This window comes from Tauraco erythrolophus, chromosome 26, assembly GCF_009769465.1.
Source record: "Tauraco erythrolophus isolate bTauEry1 chromosome 26, bTauEry1.pri, whole genome shotgun sequence".
Classification (NCBI taxonomy): Eukaryota; Metazoa; Chordata; class Aves; order Musophagiformes; family Musophagidae; genus Tauraco; species Tauraco erythrolophus.
Window position 1 is genome coordinate 4,375,930 of NC_141490.1, and position 19,815 is coordinate 4,395,744.

At 45.3% G+C, this 19,815-nt stretch overlaps 1 protein-coding gene across 1 annotated transcript in view; it reads right to left on the bottom strand.

Moving 5' to 3' along the window:
• LOC147526871 (uncharacterized) overlaps positions 1–19,815 on the bottom strand; it is a 42,317-nt gene that overhangs the window by 20,483 nt on the left and 2,019 nt on the right. Inside the window, exons 5-37 of the mRNA XM_086627016.1 lie at positions 19,576–19,770; positions 19,218–19,366; positions 17,885–18,053; positions 17,167–17,301; positions 16,922–17,065; positions 16,631–16,832; positions 16,406–16,546; positions 15,844–16,026; positions 15,372–15,443; positions 13,698–13,824; positions 13,327–13,466; positions 12,467–12,538; positions 11,978–12,127; positions 11,408–11,587; positions 10,705–10,821; positions 10,101–10,250; positions 9,405–9,620; positions 8,490–8,594; positions 8,256–8,400; positions 7,927–8,141; positions 7,745–7,844; positions 6,855–7,021; positions 6,454–6,687; positions 5,898–5,995; positions 5,082–5,259; positions 4,357–4,584; positions 4,057–4,152; positions 3,716–3,889; positions 2,778–2,933; positions 1,932–2,052; positions 1,321–1,538; positions 546–797; positions 245–436 (exon numbers count right to left, since the gene is read on the bottom strand). Coding sequence (XP_086483142.1) covers positions 245–436; positions 546–797; positions 1,321–1,538; positions 1,932–2,052; positions 2,778–2,933; positions 3,716–3,889; positions 4,057–4,152; positions 4,357–4,584; positions 5,082–5,259; positions 5,898–5,995; positions 6,454–6,687; positions 6,855–7,021; positions 7,745–7,844; positions 7,927–8,141; positions 8,256–8,400; positions 8,490–8,594; positions 9,405–9,620; positions 10,101–10,250; positions 10,705–10,821; positions 11,408–11,587; positions 11,978–12,127; positions 12,467–12,538; positions 13,327–13,466; positions 13,698–13,824; positions 15,372–15,443; positions 15,844–16,026; positions 16,406–16,546; positions 16,631–16,832; positions 16,922–17,065; positions 17,167–17,301; positions 17,885–18,053; positions 19,218–19,366; positions 19,576–19,770 — 5,221 coding nt within the window. The remainder of the gene's footprint in view (positions 1–244; positions 437–545; positions 798–1,320; positions 1,539–1,931; positions 2,053–2,777; positions 2,934–3,715; positions 3,890–4,056; positions 4,153–4,356; positions 4,585–5,081; positions 5,260–5,897; positions 5,996–6,453; positions 6,688–6,854; positions 7,022–7,744; positions 7,845–7,926; positions 8,142–8,255; positions 8,401–8,489; positions 8,595–9,404; positions 9,621–10,100; positions 10,251–10,704; positions 10,822–11,407; positions 11,588–11,977; positions 12,128–12,466; positions 12,539–13,326; positions 13,467–13,697; positions 13,825–15,371; positions 15,444–15,843; positions 16,027–16,405; positions 16,547–16,630; positions 16,833–16,921; positions 17,066–17,166; positions 17,302–17,884; positions 18,054–19,217; positions 19,367–19,575; positions 19,771–19,815) is intronic.

A 19,815-nucleotide genomic window follows, 5' to 3' on the forward strand; every position in this document is an offset into this window, starting at 1 on the left:
TTGTTATGGGCGATCTGAGCCTGCTACTGAGAACCCAACAGGAATTTTGGAAGACAAGTTGTTTGGGGCATTTATACTTAGTGCACAACCTGCAGAAAGCGTCACTAACCAAAGATGACGCGTGGCACTTACTGAGTTTGTTCTTCCTACATCTGCTAAAGAAAAGCTTGTAAAGCTGTAGGGAGTGTCTATCTTGACTAACATTGTGTAACCCCTCAGTTCCCAAATGCACCAGCAGACTCACCACTGCAGAAATATCCAGCTGGGCAGAGCTGACAGTCTGTTGCCTGCCATTTTCCACTATCAGAGTTGAAGCTTCCAGGGCTGCACGGGATTGGGGATTCAGAGCCTTCAGGACAGTAGAAGCCAGGGGGGCAACGCTTATGATCTGGCTGTGTGGATCCAAGATCACAGAAATACCCAGCATAACATGTTCCTGTAAGAAAGAAAAGCTTTGGCATTAGGTTTGAGCAATCAGAAAACAAACAAACAAAAAAAATCCAAACTAGGATACAAAAAGGATGTTAGATGCATGCAATACACACCAGAAACACTGGCAAGGCCTCCTCCTTGGCAGAACTTTCCCCCAGGGCAGGGCAGACAAGCATTACTGTAAACCATCCCAGACTGAGGTAAAAACGTGCCAGTGGGACACAGCTCTGGCTTGCTGCTACCTGGTGGGCAGTAATGGCCTGCTGGGCAAAGGCTGCCTGTCTCATCGTTAACAGGATTTGGTACACGTGCCTTTGAACTGCAGTAATACCCGGGCAAACAAGGACCGCTTGGGGACGAGAGTCCTAAACAAAGGGAACATGAAGTCAAATAAGCCAGTGGCATTACAAAACAAACCCGACAAGCCTTGTCATCACAATGATTTCAGAGTCTACTAGCCTGTGACTCGCTCTGTTATTGAAAAGCTCAGTCTACTGTCTCCATATTTACTTACACAACTGGTTACCAGATAGCTAAAGGCCTAAATGCATTTCTAGATCACCTTTATAGAAGGGGGTAATTGGTACCAACCAAGAACGAACAAGTTCTAAAACCAAAGCTGCTTGGCTTTTGGTTTCATAATCTTTGCTAAAACAAAAAACACCTTAATCTGCCTCTTTAATTTCAGTTACAAAAGATAGTTTGTGAAAATCTTTAAAACAATCACAAAGAATCTCTACTGAAGAGGCCCAAGATACCATTTCAAATGCCACTTAAAAGTCATACAAACTGCATACAGAAGAACATTTCGGTCACTGGGGAAACTTTGTGACTCTCCTAGACACAAAACCAGCCTAGAATTGTATTTAATCTGTACACAATTCCTACCTGCACTGGCACAAAATGTGCCTCCAGGACAAGGCTTGCATTCCCTGGGATTTCCCAGTCCAGTTTGGTTGCTGTAGGTGCCCTCTGGGCATGGATACTGATTGGCAGCTTTTGTTCCCGAGGGGCAGTAATATCCTGCTGGACATTCCATTGGTTTGACTACACCATGTGAGAAGTTCTCTCGGAGATCACCTGGGTGGTCTTCTAGGGCACAGAACCTACCAAAAAAACCCCCGAAGTCTTGCCTCAGCCCATGCTCTCCCTCTGTTCTGCAAAAGACTAAGAAAAACTTCCTGCCCAACAGTGACAGTCTAAGACTACACAATAAAAGGAAAACAAATTACTTGAAACAAATGGAGACCTGAGACGCAACATGTCAGGACCATTTTGTCCATAGCAGCAGACAGCCAGACCAGAATGAATTTTCTACGACACATGCGTTGCAGTACAGAAAATGACACAATAAAGAGAACAGTGATATGAAAACAGAAACATGAAAACCAGTCTTGTGTACCAAAGGATACAACACAGAGCACCCTAAGGCAGAGGGAAGTACACTGCTGATTCCTAAGGAAAGCATCAAGAGGAAGGAGCAAATCCATTTCACTTACATTCCTGCTGGGCATGTTTCACACTGACTTTTACCAGCCTGGTCCTGATATTTTCCAGAGGGACATGGTATGGGCTCCGGGCTGCCAGTGGGGCAATAGTGACCCACAGGACACAAATAGTCTAGAAGTAAAAAAAGAAATCTACTTCTGACGTCGCTGTTCTGCTTATGTCCTGAACAGCTGCATAATGCCATTAGAGGAAGCATCACCACAAACCTAGAACTGGAAGATTTAATAAGATAAAAGCTTTATAAAGAACAAAAAACGTCTGGTTTTGTTACAAGCATTGCTAAACGCAGATTTGAGCAGCGGAGGCCCACGCGCTGCACTCTGAACAGCAACTTCACGTATCGCTGAACAGTCAGGCAGACACGATGCCCTTAAGAGCCTTCAGAAAGGTGAAGGGGCTGCAGCCTCTCTGCGCTCTCCAGGATTCCCCAACTCCCTTTTCCCAGCCACCTGTGTGTGTCCAATACATCAGGATTTGAGTTGCACTTATCCCTACATCACCCTTATGAAAGGGAGGATAGATAATGACATATAACCCCTCTCTCACTAGTTCTTTCTAACAAAAGTGAAAACATCACAAGGAATAAACTCCTCTTGGGATACTCGTTCAGCTTGTTTTTTGCCTTGGTAAGATCCCATAGTTTTTTTCTACTGTATTAACACACAATTACCCACTACTTCACCTGTGTTACTTGGAATAATTTTTGGAAAACACGTTTTAATCTAAATAGTCAGTCATTTCTAAACCTAACTTGAAACTGTAAGTCAAGGCAGATTTTAAGATCATCTTGCCACTGCAACTCCTGTAGGTAAAGAACGACCCCAAAGATTTCCTACCTGAATGCTGGCCTGACACAGAGCCTTCTGGGCAAAACCATCCTTCTTTACACATGCCCTCCGGAGAGTTCTGACCATGTTGAGAACAGAACCACCCTGGGAAGCAGGCCTGGCAATCCTGTGCTGACTGGCCACCACGGTGAGCCAAAAAGGAGCCTGAAAATAAAAAGCCACCAAAAGCACATTCTCACATCATCCTTGACCCTGCTGGAAGTGGCAATGGAGAGAAGCACAAGCTGCTCACACAGTAACTTTCTAGCTACACTAGCCCAGCTACCTCTTACAAAAGATGACTAAAGGATGCTGGCTGGAAGGAATTCAAAGGGAGCACAGTCTCCAGCACTCCCTTAGGAGAGTAGATGACAGTCTTCCTATAAGACGAGTCTGTGAGAGGTTGGTCCTGAGTGCTGGCTGAGCCGAATTGCTATTCATTTCTGGTCTGGACTGAGCAGTGCAATCGCTTGCTTAATGTAACTATAGATTTAAGCCAGGAAAGAAACAAATATTCCGCAGTTTTTCTCATTCAACTTAATCTTTTGTCTCATTAGTGGTGGTGTTAAAGGACAGCTCTTACTGTGCAGGGAGGGTGGCAGAGGCTCTTACATATGATCAGCTGTGTGACCTCTCGTTCAGGAGGGCTCAGCGAAGAGCCTCAAGAGCTGCACAGCAGCACGTAGGACACAGACTGAGGCTCCAGGGGCCCTTCTGCAATCACTGTCCGAATGCACTTTCAGCACTGACGTTTCCAACACAACAGCGCTGGATTAGAGGCTAAACTTCTGTGCTGATAGCAGCTGTCCCTTGGGGAACATAAAGGCATGCATCAGCACAAAGCAACAAGGGGCCCCAGAACACTAGCACAGACTCAGACAAGCTCAGCAGCACACTGGACGCCAGGAAGAGAAATGACAGCGTGCAGCAGCTGCCATCAAACCTACCTGGGGGACATGGGGATGGAGAAGAGCTCCCTGCAGGACAAAAGTGGCCTTGAGGACAAATGTTGCCCACTGTTCCATCCGTGGGGTTTGGGAGCGTGGAGCCCCCCGTGCAGTAGAAGCCAGCCTCGCAGGGACCTGATGGAGCTGCGAGCTCAGCAGTTGCACAGTACAAACCTGACGCAGGGGGCAGAGGCAGGGTCGTCATTTCAGAGACATCACAACTGAACAGTCACAGCACAAGACTAGGATTGCCTACTGATCTTGACAAAAGGGAGAAGAGTACATACACACAGAAAACCCAACCCAACAAACTGGTGCAGGAAGAAAGACTGTTCTCCTACCTGGAGTGCAGGGAAGAGGGAGAAATGAACCAGCAGGACAAAAAGTTCCTGCTTGGCACAACCCAGAAGATCCAGAAGCTGGAGCTGCCATGCCTGCTAATGGAAAAGACACAGACTGAACTGAAATATAAGAATTGCAAACACTCTGTCTCAGCTCAGGAAGAGCAGAATTAGAGCACTGAATTAAGGAAGGTAAAAAGGGAAGGTAAGTCATTCTGAACTTGGCTGAGTCCTTTAGGTGACTGTATTACCACCTCCTAAATAATACTAATGGTCATGCTTTATTGTTCCCCTTCGTACCAGAGTAATTTCCAGGAAACACTGGTTTGCTTGATGTGGATCCAGGTGGGCAAAACCACCCAGGCATGCACAGTCCATCTGGTCTTGCTAGGCCTGGCTTGGAACAGACCATTCCAGGAGGACACAGCTGGCACTCGGAAGCATCCCAGATATTTAAAGCTTCACTGTAAGTTCCAGGGGGACAAGGATACTGTGTGGCAAATTCTGTATTCCTGGGGCAATAGTGACCTAGGAAAGAAAAGATAGGTTTCATAAAGGTTAACACATGCTGGTAACAGCCTAGGACAACCTGCACACAGCGTTCTCTTCATCTCTTTCTGAGAAAGACTGAGCCCAAGCTATGACGGTGGGTCCATCTTGCAATTTATCACTACTCTGCGACAGCTACATCAGAGTGGCTGCACGAAATGAAGCCAATCAGGGCTGAGGATTAACAATAGTTTTTAATAGCATGTAGTTTTCAAATGAGAAGATCTCAAAGTGTGTGAATAAAGGTCTACTGTCGCAACTGTTTGTTCCAGTTAACATTGTCCATGCTCAAGACAGAAACTAAATCCCAAAGAGCTGAAGTACTTTGACCAAGGCCATTGATCTGTCCAGTGAAAGAGATTCATGCTTCATGCAACCCTGTCTAAGGACAAATCTACTTCAACAGCCATAGGGGCATCTGCTAATGCCTTAAACAAAATTTCCCAGAATGAGTGGGTAGGTGCAATCAGACCCACCTGCAGGGCAATCTGTGTAGTTTGTGGAAGCAGTCGTGCAGTAAAAACCTTCTGGGCACTCCAAACACTGTGCCATACTCCAAGATGGGCTGTAACTCCCTGAAGGGCATGGCTGGGCTCTGCTGCTCCCCACCACACAGTAATGTCCAGGTGGACATGGTCCTCCACTGATTGTTGTCTTTGAAGAGAAACTCCATAGTTACAGTCTACAAACCTGGAGGGTGGCCTTGCAAAAAGATCTATGTCAGATTCTAACAGTGGAGAGAATTAGATGTGCAGTATGAAATCCTGCACTCATCCCTCAGTCTTTAAGGCTGCACACTCGTCCTCCTCCAAAACAAGGGATCAGAATTCTGCCCATAACACATCTCGCTGGGCTGGCCATTTGGAAGATGGCACCACCCTTTCTTCATTCGTAGTCCGCAGAGAGCTGTGGCATAAAGCCAGTGTCTTGTTATCATCTTTAAATATTCTTATTGTATTTTGCCTAGGAGGAGGGCTGACAGATGTAGTATTCTAATCAAACTCATGCACTCCCAACCTCTGTAATTTTAATCTGATATGGCATTCCATTCTGCTTTGCAGCATCAATATGTAAAGATAGAACTATTTTTGGTCAGCTTTTAGATGTAAAAGCTGAAATAAGGCCAGGTGTATTTTGCTATCTCTAGCCCCTTTCGCTATCAATAAACCAGATGCACCTCATAAAGAAGATGATGTAGTAAGGGAGTGTTTAATCCAGCACAAAAGAATCTTGTGGTCTTCACTTCCACAGATACAACACTTTCCACTATTTACACCACAAGCACAGCTTACCCTGGGAGGTTTAGGAGAAATGGCTCCTCCACTACAGTAGAATCCAGCCTCACATAATCCAGCTGGAGACACAAGTCCAGTTCCATTACAGAAATATCCTGAAATTAAGAGGAACCACAAAAGGACCATAATGATATCAGTCACACAAGACACACAACAGCAAGTATGTAATGAGAAAATAATCACTGAAGTGAAATCACCATGTTTGATGTCACCCACGTCTATTCTCCTGGAGATGCTTTCACTGAGAATATCTGAAAGTACAGAGCTTACATGCCTGAACAAACAGCACTCTTTGTATCATCTCTAAGTACAAAAGCATCTGGAGAAAGGGTGGAGAGGGCTGCTCTCACAGTGCCAAAACTCACATCTCACTGTGGGTATCCTCTTACATGGAAAAGTGGCAGATTTAGTCTCTCTGTGCTCTACTTAACATCTCTCTCCAAGAAAGTGGTTGTTCATGATTGCCTGCTCTAGAACCACAAAGTTTCTCAGGAGCCCTAGAAATGCTGGCGTCTGGCTAGAATCTCACTAATCCTTTCTTTCAATACGGTACCTGCATCACATAGGAGACAGTTCTCAATCCCAGTATTTCCAGTTGAGTTGCTGTAATAACCAGGAGGACATGGCTGTGGAAAGGCAGATCCCATAGGACAGTAAGTTCCCTTTGGGCATATGTTGCCCAGAAGACCATCTGTAGGTGTTGGACTAGAAACGCCTCCGCTGCAGTAGAACCCAGCCCAACAGGGTCCTGTGACATGCGACTGTCCCGCGAGCGCACAGTAGTGCCCTGAGAAAGCAATGCAATACCATTAGTACTGGCAGAAAAAACCAGAAAGATACTTCAGAGACCAAGCTACCTACTTGCACAATTCATCCAATAAACCTCAAGAATATTCAATATACATTTTCTTGTGTTCTCCTGTCACCATCCTGATACGTTTATTTGCTGTTTACCTGAGTCACAGGGGGTGCAGTGAGACATCAGGCTGCTTCCAGTCTGTGGGTTGTAGGTCCCCTTAGGACAAGGGAACTGAATTGCAGAAGCTGTACCGGTAGGGCAGTAGTGGCCAGCTGAACACGCATTCTCCAAAAACGAAGAGGAGTTTTTAGGGCAGAAGAACCTGGACCAAAGAGAAATTTAAAAAAGGAAGGACAAAAATAAATTTTCTAGCAATATTCTATCCACAAGTACCTGAATAATGACTTAACAGTGGGAGTAGCTAGTCTAATGTGGCTGCTGCACTATGCTGTATTGACCACAAAAAGACCTACTTATGCATATTGCTACATTCTTAGTTGCTTCCTCATATGCCAAATTGATGGCATAATTGCAAAAGCCACAGAGACATAATTTTCTTAACTTGAGTCATAACACATGCAGGCTATGATTCATCAACTTGTAAAAGTTAATCAAGGTCAAATCCAGTCAGTAATTGGAGATGAATCCCCTAAGGAAAAGCCAGACTCCACATCAGGTGATGTACAAGATCTTCTTCCCCTTCAACAGGCCTCTGCCAGCCTGTTGCCAAGGGAACTATTTACTTCAGACTTGAAAAAAGTTTATGGTGCCAATGGTTTCCTTGCTCTGAGTAGCTTTCTGATCTAAATTCCCTTCCAGCGTAGTTGTACCTGGGTTTAGGACTTGCCTGGTCCCATAATCAATTATACAGTGTTGCTAAACAGAGCCCAATAGTTGCTCCACTTCATCTCAGAGACAAGTGCTTTTCAGTAGTAAAAGAAGAAATTTTCCCACCACACACTGTTCCATGATGACTGGATAAACAATTTTTTCCAACAGTCCCTTCCTCATACGTGCAATGATAAGCTCACTGTTTCACTCTTACCCTTTAGGACAAGGGAGGCAGCTGGCTTGTCTCTGTGAAGGGTTATAGGACCCTGCTGGACATGCAATTGGAAGATCTGTGCCCTTGGGACAGAAATACCCTGGAAAAGAAAGAACAGATCAGAATCAGCAGGCTTTGAAAATCAAAAGCAAACAAGGCATTTAAATGGGATCCTAACTCACCCTGGGGACATGGCTGTGGCTTCTCACCAGGGACACAGTAGTCACCCTCTGGGCAAGCATGGCACTTCTCTCCACGAATGTGTGGCATGTAGGAGCCAGGGGGACATGGCACTGGACTTCTGGATCCAAGAGGACAAAAGTGACCGACTGGACACGGAGCTCCTGAAAGGCCATCAGTGGGTGTTGGGGTCTGGGCCCTAGTGATGCAGTAGTACCTGCAGTCGTGAATATGGGAGCAAACTCTCTTTCTTTCAAGAAGGTAAAGACCACCCCTTGTAGAACATCTGTCCATACACAGAGTACATAAACGTGTTCGCTCTCCTACTTACCCAGGGCTGCACTGTCCTGAGGGGGCCCTCTGCCCAGAGCTATTGCAGTAATACCCTGCAGGGCAAGGCTGGCATTCCTGCAAACTCCTACTGCCTTCACTGTCAGACCATGTGCCAGGAGGGCACTGTAATGGAAGCGGTGTACCTGGCAAAATCAAATGCATCGGAGTGTGGAAATGCCACCTCTTGCTTTCTACGAACTAAGAAAAATTATGCTTTAGCAAAGCACCCTACCTTCAGGACAATAATGACCAGGAGGACAAGGAAGTCCTGATTCTCCATCTTGGGGGTTTCCTACTCGGGCACCACTTTTGCACCAAAATCCCTCAGCACAGTCTCCTAGAAAACAGAATAACATACACAAAATACACTAATATATTACAATAATAGGCATGTAAATGCAAATTTTGGAATACTGAAACACAGTCATTTGCTGTACCATCATGCAGAGCCACTGCTTGTCTACAAATCAGCGATGTAATGGTCAACAAGCAGAGGAGCTGCTTTTAACTGTAAGGAGTGCAGAAGTGGTAGCAGGTTACAGTTCCTAGATAGGGAAGCACCTTACGTAGCTCAGAATGAGCACTGCCTCCACATTTGGGCAAGCATTTAAGCACACATTTCTCTTTAGGCACTTGTTCAACACATCCTTAAGCAAAGCCTGAAACATCAAGCATTTTATTAAAGTGCTTTGCTGAACTAGGGCCTTTATCTGTACAGGACAAGGAGCAATGAAAAATCATCAGTGCCAACGTGAAAAAAGCAATCTTGAAACAAATGGAGAGATGTCATTGCTGAGTATTTTGCCCTCTTTTTCTCTGCTAAGCCTAATCACATGTGGATCAATTATGTGAAAGGATTAGTCCTCTGGGAACTAGGTTGAAAAAAACAAACTAGTTGCAAAAAGAATGCCAGACAGGTTTGACACTGGAAAATTCCCCGCTGGATTTTTCATGAGGTATCATACATAGGACTCCAGCTTCTTGCTTGGAAAAAAGAATCTTTTTTCTCAGAAAGTTCTTGACAAGTAAAACAGGGCTTAGCTGGGATCAGACCCCTAGAGTCCTGACTCCAATCCCTGGCACTAGCCATCGGCCATCGACATGACTCTCTAGCAACAGCGAATACGCTCGAAGAATAGCAGTATACCTGTTGGGGCAGCAAGTCCGGAGAATCCACAGTATTTTCCTGGTGGGCATTCTTGACATTCCTCAATAGCTTTCAGTTTTTGCCTTGGTCCAAAGGTTCCTGCAGGGCAGCTGTATTGAGTGCTCCTGTTTGTCCCTGGTGGGCAGTAAAAACCTTGCGGGCATGGGTAAAGGGTAAAATCGATGACTGGCCCTTGCTGGCTGTCACAGTAATAGCCTGCAGAGAAGGCAGAGGAAAGAAAACTGAATTAGTTACTGAGAGATCCCAGCTATTGAGGTGCTGCTCATTAGAAGACAAGACTCCTAACAGGCTGTCCCAGGCATATAAAGCACCCCACTGGCCACTCAAAAAATAAATCTATTGCTGACCTTAAATTGCTATTGATCTGAATCACACTCCTGCTGAGACAAATACACATCAAAGCTTTCCACTTGCTGCACTCTTTAGAAGGAAATTTACCACCCTGTGGTCCCCGGAACACAAGACACAACTTACAGGTGGCACAGGAAAACGCTCAGGGACATAGCATTGATCTCTCTGTTTCCTTTCAGTACTGAAACCCTTCAAATAAACTTTTCCCATTGAACATCAGAGTTTCCCTTGCCAATATTTTAATTATTCAGAATAAACTGAATAATAATGCTTCTTCGAGCACGTCCCCAATATGCAGTGCAGTGTAGTTTATTCCTGACTTACCTTCCCAGCACTCTCCAGTTGGGGCACTGAGGCCAGGTACCTCGCAATAGAAGCCGGAGGGGCAAGGCTGGCACTCAGAAAGTGTTCTCCTCCCGAGGAGGCTGGAAAAGGTGCCAGCTGGGCAGAGCTTGGGTACTGCTGATGCTGCAGCTGTAAGGACAGAAGCAAGACAGAGAGAAAAGAACAATGGAAGAATGAATGAGATCGCTGCATTCAGGGGTTGGACGAGCACACAGCAGAATGGAAGCAGTATCCATGAAGTCTTGTTTTTCACTCATAGATCAAGCAGTGCTGCATGAGAGAGGACAGATTATTAGCTTCATTTTACCAAGGGAAACAGAGGTGAAGCTAATTACGTTTTAAAGACAGACAAGTTTAGACACTGAGACAAACATGTCACTCACCATTTTCAAAGAACAGGCCAGGGGAAGAACTAGGGGAATAATCTGGAATTTAGGGCACTCTGGTCAGACACTAGCAAGTTGGCCACCACACTCTCAAAATCACCCATCAATGTTTCAGATATTATATGACATAAAATTTTCAATATTTCAGACACTGTGTGACATGAAATTTTTGGTCCTGATTGATGCTGGATACTTACTGCAGTAAGTCCCCACAGGGCAGATATTCCCAGTCACATCATCTGTTGGTTTAGGGAGAGCTGCTCCACCTTTACAGTAAAACCCAGCAGTACACTCCCCACTGGGGACAGACAGACCTGGAAGACAGAGAGGATAACATCACTTAAAGCACTAAGACAAAGGGAGAAATGCAGGAAAAACAACCACTGGCAGCCTCCCTCTGGACAAACATTGCAAGGTAACACCTGAGCCCTGTTCTATGCTAGTCCAGGGAGACACCAAAGGCATCTTGCAAGCACCATTACAGCTCTACGGAAGCATCAGGATAAAACCAGCTCCAATTTAACACACTGAAAGAATACTGAAAGGCAGTAAGAGAAAATGAAGCATCAGTCAGTATCCCAGCATCTGCAGGCTCTGCAGATGCAGAGAACAGAACAGAGTCTGACACGAGACCCTGATTCTCCATGTCTATGAACCTATAATGATGTATGTTCACAACAGTTCTCTCAAGACAGGAATATGGCCACAGAGGCAAAGTGACTCGCTCAAGGTCACACAGACAATTCTAAGAAAAATCAGGTTTATCACCCAGCAGCAGAACTTAGCTTTAGGGTCCTCTAATGAGTTCTTTGATAGCAAATATTTCCTCGTCCACACCATGCCTTTGTTTCAGCTCTCCTTGAAACAGATGATGCCTGTTCTTCAAAGGCAGACACTAACCTGAGGCGTTGCAGTAAAATCCTGGAGGGCAGGGAAGAGGCTCTGGGCTTCCTTTGGGGCAATAGAAACCAGCTATGCACTTCCCTCCAGTGGCAGTGGCTGGACAGAGGCAGTTGGCATTGGTGTAGTTATCCAGATCAAAAGGTCGTGAGGTCCAAGCGGCTGAGATGCAAAACCAACCTGAGAACAGAAAACATGACTGAGAAGTTCCAGCAATGACAGAGCTCCAGAAATTATCATGAATGAACCAGCTGGGATGGCCTTGCAGGTAATGTCTGCACAGCACAACCATGAGCACACAGAATACAAGACAGGATAATATCACTGAAGTTTAACACCACCATGTTTAAACACCACCAATTTTCCATGCAATGATGCTTCTTTATATCACATCAGCAAAGACAGTAAGAGATCTTACAGCCTTAAGTTCAGTGCTTTTGCTTTACGGGTACAGCCCTCAATTCAGACTAGAAAGGCTGTGGTAAAAGCTGCAGGATATAATCCTCAGCCTCCCAACCATACTGCCAGCAAGTGCTGTGCAATATAACAGCCAAACCGATGCAGACTCACCTGCATCACACTTGCCTGAGGCAGCTGTCAAGTTCTCCTTCCCACAGAAGTGCCCAGGTGGACAGGGCAAGCAGCTATCCAAGCTCTGTGTCATGGGATCAGGGTTGTAGTAGCCCCGGGGACAGGGAAACTCAGTAGCAAACCTGGTTCCTTTGGAATAAAGAGAGCGAGAATCTTTCATGGACTGTACAGACTATTAACCCTGCCGTACCAGTCCATGTCAGCTTCGCCAGTTTATTTCCTTGCTGGTCTCCAGAGTGCACAGTTTGCCCTTCATAGCCAAGACAGTCTCTGGGCGCTGTTTAGCTTGCCTATCAGGGGGTTAAGCAAGTCATATCTATGGTTTAAAAAACTGTTGTGGTTGGGTTTTTTTTTCTGTGAAGAACCAGACTGACACGTGTTTTGTTCATAGAGATAATTTCTTGTGTTTAAGAAGAAGAATGTTTCAACCTGGCCAGTGGATTGGCTTGTTACCTGGGCCCATCTCACCTTTAGGGCAGTAAAAGCCAGCTGGGCAAGGATTCATACTGTAGCTGGTGGTATTTTCTGGGCAGTAGTAGCCTGCAGCACAAGGGAAGCATGTGGCTTGTCTGGAGAGGTTGTTGTAAGTCCCTGCAAGGCAGGGTAAGGGAAAGCTGGTTCCTTCTGGGCAGAAGTGGCTCACAGGACAAGGACCTCCTTTCTCCTGCATACCTAGGACACAGAAAGTAGAAGAGTAGAGTTGCTGAGGGAGGGACAATGCCAACAAAGGGACATAACACCTGATTGATGAGGATCTTGTCTCCTCTGGGATCCCAGAAGACAAATTAAGAGGATACACAACACAGTAACTAGAATGACCACCGTATCCCAGCTTTAGAATTATTTGATGCTGTGTCACCATGTCTCTCCCCTCCTTGTTTCACGGGTAAAGCCACAACAAATCATATTTAACAGATCAGCTTTCTAAACACTTTGCTTCACAACATACCAGGAATTCTGGAGGATATGGAATTGTCCACTGGGGACTTGGAACTCTTCCCTGGAAATTATTATTTCCGAGACACAGGGAAATGACAAGGAGGAATCAGGCTATGTCCATTACAGACCCATGACTTCCCCAGTGTTCAGTGCCAGTATCTCATTCGATAACACAGATTGGTGAATCAAGTGCTTCTTCATCCTTGGCGTGTATGCATTGCTACAAATATCTCAAACAATATTAACATGGGGGCCTGGATGACTGAGAGAAAGCAGAGGCAGAAATACTGGGGAAAAAGGTGGCATTTTGTAAAGGTACCTGCTGCCCAAACCCCTAATTATTTGACACAGGAAGATAAAGACACCAACATTCACTCAGTGCAGCTCACCTAGTGGCAATGGTGAGGAAGCTCCAGACAGGCAGTAGTATCCAGCTGAACAACGTCCAGAGGGTGCTGTGAGACCAGCAGAGCTGCAGTAATAGCCAGGTGGACACACTGTGCAGTTGGAGTCCTGCCAGTTGTAGAGTCTGGTGAGGGATATAAGCAGGCTTCCTGTTGGCAAGTGTGCAAGTTCAGCAGGTAGACCACTGACATCTACACCTCTGGCCAAGTGAAAACAACCACAAAGCTTTTATGATCAATGCAAAGATGTGTCTAATAAGACTTACTGAGCTGCACTTTGTTGCTTCAAGGACTAAGGGAGAAACTAATATGAAAAGGAAAATAAAAATTACCATCAGCAGAACTCAGAAACTTACCTGTCTGAGTAAGTGCCAATGGGGCATTGCCGTGGGATACTTGTGCCAGCTGGGCAGAAGTGTCCCGGTGGACATGGGCCACCAGTGCTCGTGTTTGTGGCTCCATTAGGGTTTGGGACACTTGCTCCTACATAAGGAAGATAGACCAAAGGTATCCTGAGTGATATGGGTTGCTATTCATAGGCAAGTCTGCTCCCCACACCTAAAGAAACATTTCTGTAGTTGGAAAAAGAGAACAGCTCATTGTTACTTATGACAAATCAAGAAAAAAATCTGTAGTGGAATGGAATAACTAACAGCAAGTACTGTAGGGAAATAGAACCATTTGGAGGGTTTGCCTGTTTACTTATTTCACCATAGAACTACTGCTTCTGGGATGTTAGGGAGGAAGGAGATTATAATCACAAATCATACAATTATCTCTAAGTCCCTACAAGAACATGAGCTTTACCTATAGCTCACAAAATCCTTTTTTGGCATGTATTGTCATTTCTAATGTATAGCCAGGAAAAAAGAACAGCTTACACGAGTTCTCACCGCTGCAACCAGGACTAAAAGTTAGTGATCCTAAATGCCCATCTCTCATGCCAAACCCAGAATCACCCGTTTGTTGAAGGGGGCAGTAGATACAGAAGCTGTTTTATTTATATGAGAACATTGGGAGCTTCTATGAAGGCCTGCCATCCACATTGCAAAGCATGGGCCTGAATGCTGATCACAGTAGAGTTGACTGCTGTTTCAGAGCAGTCTTCAGGCTTATGTGCTAGTTGGCAAATAGAAAGTTAGAAACAAAAAAGACTTCTTGTTCTTACTGCAAGCTCCCCTTTCACTGGTGGGGCAAACACCACACAAAGTTAGCTGTATGAGTTTCCTTTAAATTGGACTGCATCCAAAGATGTCTTGAGTTTAGACTTGATCTTGGTAAAAAATTCACAACTGCCCTGCAGAAAGCACAGAAATCCGTAAAGACCTGAAAGAAATCTTGAGGAAAGGATGAACTGCCAAATCCAAGCAGTCAAAAACAGAGAGCTAGGCCTCTTTAAAAATGTATTTGTGTTTTTCAGCTCCTGCAGTTGGCTCTCATTTCAAACTTTTCTTAATAATTGCAAGGATACAGTAACTTACAAGTACAGTAAATGGTAAGGATGCGTACTAAATCACCTAAACTCAACTCAGGTACCATGGTTCTGTGAAACATATCAAACTCTAACCCTCAGCAGCACAGCTACAGCATGCAGCACAGAGAAAATTCAGTGCTACTGAATACTGTGCAGGAGGACTGAATAAAGTTGTCACTACCTTCCTATCTGTCTGTAGTCCTTTGTCCCTACACATACAAACCCTTATTCTGTACAAACACCATTTGAAAGCTGCCAGGAAAGTTGCTCATAACAGTCAAATTTCTACAGTAACAACTTGCTTGAGTCTGCTTCTTGTAGTTTTCCCTAGGTCCTCCTCCTAGCCTCAGAAAGCTAGTATTTGACTAGAGAAACTTCTGATGTGATGGAGTATGACCTTATCACATAGCTTCATTCCTCAGGACTGTCCTGGCGCTCTCTGCAACAAAAGCTAGGGAGAGATTGCGAAAAGACTGTACAAAAAACAATTCCTAAAGGGCCACAGCTTCCTGCTTTTTCACTTTTCTCTTTGCCCTCTGAACGCTAAATTCAATACCTGTTGTGCAGAAGAATCCTGGCCAGCAGGGACCACTTGGAGAGGATAATCCCCACTCTCCACAGAACATTCCTGGAAAACCACAGAGGGAAAAGAGTATCAGTAAACTGGGAGAAAAAACAGGAGAGCTGCTGTGCTGCATGCGCTGATTGGAAGGCAAAGGGGAAGACTTTGAGAGACCAGTCCCTCAGCATCAGCACCACTGGGACAAAACTGCATTCCAATCCAGATCATGCTTCTCTAGGAAACCCTGAGTGTAAACCAAACTCTTCTGCAGAGACCCAAAAAAACTGTGGCTCATTGGAGGATGTTATGAGTGGGACGAGGAACCTCCTTTGACTGTGTACTTTTATGCTTGCATTTCCTAGAGGTAAAACATGCATCAATGGATTAGGAAAAGAGATGTGCAGAGGGATCACCCTTTTAGACACTGCCCTACACGGACAACCAGAGTACGTGGCCATTTCCTCACCGGCAGGGCACTGCTGACACCTCTCAGCCCGGCTGAGTCCATAGGAGGGGTTGTAAGTCCCAGGGGGACAAGGATAAAAATTTATTCCAGTTTTCTGAGGGCAATAGAAGCCAGGAGGACAGCGATGTCTTAGTCCTTTTGAACAGTGAAACCCAGCAGGACAAGGAAAGCATTTGTCTTGACCTGTGAAGGAAATGCAGGAATTAAAAGGAACCATATAATGAAGTGAAAGAAAAATACCATGTGCACAACTTCCCTCTGCCTGATTGTGCGCTTAAAGAAGCAGAAAATGAAATAAAGTTATTTTGTAAGCCCTCCTGCATTAACTGATACACGAGCAGCTGCAGGGGGAAACATATTCCCCATGTGACACTAGGAAAAAAAAAAATCACAACAAAAAAAATGCCCCCCAAACCCCTTTCTCTGCCCCCTTCCCCCCAAAATACTGAACACTCATAATGGCCAGCAGCTACCAAGATGTTCTTGGATACAGACAAAAAACACAACCTGTGTTTCTAGCTCCCCCAAGTCACACTGAAGTTGCAAAGATGCAGCTCCTGACCTGTTGCATTATTGTATTCTCCACTGGGGCAGGGAGAAGGTGCTGCTGAGCCTGCAGGGCAGAAATGTCCTCGAGGACAGAGATTTCCAGTGACATCATCCTCTGGCTTTGCAGTCTTTGTCCTTCCCGTGCAGTAATAGCCTTAAAGCAGAAAGCGTTCGAGTCCTGTCTCCCATTCAAAACCAACTGAATTTCTAAGTAACTAAAGTTCTGGCTTTGTCTCACCTTGTGCACAAAGTCCTACAGGAGCATCTTGACCAGACATATTGCAGAAAAACCCAGGTTCACAAGGCAGACACCAAGTGGCATCTCGGGCTCCTCTCTGTCCATTCCAGGTGCCCACAGGGCATGGCATCTCTTTTGGGTGTGCTGTGCCAGCAGGGCAATAATGTCCTTGTGGGCAAACATCTCCAAATGGAAGCCGCACCTGAAGCAAGGAAAATACAATGAACATGGTTCCTGAAAGCTTTTGTAGTGCCAAAAGCTCTGAAGCAATGCAAGATATTCAGTACTCACAGGTGAGGAGCTGTTGGAACCTAGAATGCAGTAATATCCTGGCTGGCAACGTCCTTCTGGCTCGGTCAGACCAGTCATGCTGCAGTGCATGCCTGCTGGGCAGGGCTTGCATGAACCTGCCCTGACTACATCTGCGTAAGTTCCCTGCACAAAGAGAGAGAACCAGTGAATGCCCCCCCTTGCCAAGGGGCTAGAAGCCTGCTGAAAATTACTACTTGAAAAACAAGTCTGTATTTGATTCTTACCGCTGGACACGGAAGAGGCGAGGAACTTCCAGCCAAGCAAAAATGCCCTTTGGGACAATCCCGGGGTGCAGCCAGGCCTGTCTCATTGCAGAATGTACCCTCTGGACAGTCCCTACAAAGAGACTGACCAGAGACCTAAAGAGGGAACATAGAAAGAATTTGGCAGATGTGGCGTATCACTGCTTACCATGTGAATGAATAAACTTGGCACACTCTACCAACTCCCAGAAAATCCCTGCTACAAAATAATCACCCTGAAGCAAACAAACTGCAGTCCAAAAGCAACAAATTTATGGTATCTGAATCGTACCTTGCACTGCTAAAGCAGTGGCAGGTACATCCCTGATCGAACACAGCAGTAAGGCACATGCACATGTTAATTCATCCATGCTAGGCTAAAGCCTCCTCAGCCCTCTTCTGAATTTGTACTGTGCTAGAAGAGTTAAGAAAAACTGCCAAAAGAACTACAGACAGCAGTGCTGGACTGATGGATCTGATGTTCTGACCCAAACCTTTTAATTCTGCACAGAGTTCTGTTGCAGGGTAAAAGCAAAGGAGGTGGTGGTGATTACCCAGCTTAGAAGAAAACCCAAGCGCCCCTTTTTTTTAAGCTGACCACTTACAAACGCCTCATGAATCTCTCTTCACACACTTTACAGTTTCCAAGGGCTCTGAAGACCCCACAACTATCTTACACAGTGTATACTAACATACTCACAGGCTGGAAGCTGCCAAGAGGACATGGCTCTGGCTTGAAAGCTCCTCTTAAGGAATAATGCCCCTCCATCACCACTTGCTGAAGAGCACTTTTGGCACCTCCTGTGCAGAAATAGCCAGGTTCACACAGTCCTGAGGGAGCCTGGTTATTTGTCCCATCACAGTACAGGCTACGTGGGAAAAACCAAAAACCTTAGGTAGCAATAGTTCCTTTTGTCACTGAACAGCACAGTCCCAATACAAACAAAAAATAAAAATCCCTGCAGTCTACCTGGAATCTTAGAGACCTGGTTCCTGCTTCCTTACAGGCCTTTGAAAGGGAGTTACAGCAGATGTGTATCACTTCTCACACATGCTTTTTAAAGACCAAAACCTCTCAGATTCAGTAGCTTTATCCTGGGAAGGATTCTCCCTTCTACAGTCAGGGAGTGGCATCTGCATATATTTCTGAATAAAGATCACACAAACACCCAAATTTTGGTTTTCTTCAAACCTTCTCTGAAGCTTTAGGCTAAAAATATATAGAAATAGAGGAATTTTGATGGCATTCCCTCCAACTTCTGGACCGAATATTAATTCCAGAGCCGTCTCTTGCTCTGTTCTCCTGCTTTCTTCTCCTGAGAAAGAAAGAGTGAAGTAAAAAAACCAGAGGGACAGTTTTTTGAATTTGGATTCTCTCAGAGCTTCAGATTCCACTCCGTGGAGATCTACAACCTGCCTCCTTCACAGTAAAGCACAAAAATTACAGGTTTTGTGCCACTAGGCCCCAGATGATCTTCCACGCACCATTTGTCATGCCAGCATGAAGATATGACCACCTGAAAGCTAAACTGTCCCTCATCAGCCTTAGCAAGCTGCACATACTCCATGCACACTCATGGAGAGGTGAAAGCCACCACAGTCCATACCTTTTCCTTCAAAATCAGATGTGTAATTTTGGTGACATTAAAAGGAACACGACAGGGTGGCGAATTATACTATCTGGTAATATAAAAAGGATTATCCAATTAGTATTAACAAGAATGTTTAAGCAAGAGCTGCTAGGTCAAGTCATCCTGCACTACAGACACAGTCTCAACACAAGCCAGTGAGTAGTAAAAGCTGGAGGACAACTCAGACAATTCAAATGCCTTATTGCAAATCTGCTGATACAGGTATGCAACCATGGAGGACACAGGTAGTGCGTTTGCACTAGAGCTCTCTGAACAGAGAGGACTCCTCTGCAAGAGGGCTGAAGGCAAGGATGGGCTGCTGTGGCAAAAAAACTTGAGGGTTAAACAATCCCTTTGCAATGGGACAGAACTGAGTCATATTCTTTTGAAAATGACGCTCACCCAGGTGGGCAATCCAAGCACTCATGGAGGCTTCTCAACCCACTCATGTTGCTGTAAGTTCCTGGAGGACAGGGGACAGGTAAGGGAGAGCCGGGTGGGCAGTATGCCCCAGCAGGACACACATCTCCTGTCACACCATCTGTGGGCAACTGACATCAGAAAAGGCATTGTTCAAAAAAAGGAATAAATGGGTTTAAAATATTTAGAGCATCATAACTGATTTGGGCTCAAGGCAATAAAGAAAAGAAAAACAGAGACATTCTGTTTTGCAGTGAACAGACAATACTTACTTAAGGGAAATGTAGCAAACAAACAAAAAATAAATATAAGGAAGAGAAAAATTTGGCACGTGACTTACTGGAGTCAGGGCCCTGCCCTGGCAGTAGAATCCAGCCTTACAGGGACCACTTGGCCCAGTCTGTCCTGGAGCAGCACAGTAGAAACCGTGGCCACACGGGCTGCACTCCAAGGGCCCAGACAGCCCCTTCTTGTTACTGTACGTACCCTCTGGGCACGGCGCAGGTTTAGAGCTGCCCTGGACACAGTAAGAGCCCTGCAAAACAAAGCCAGCTTAATACAGCATTTAAGGCTCTTCCAT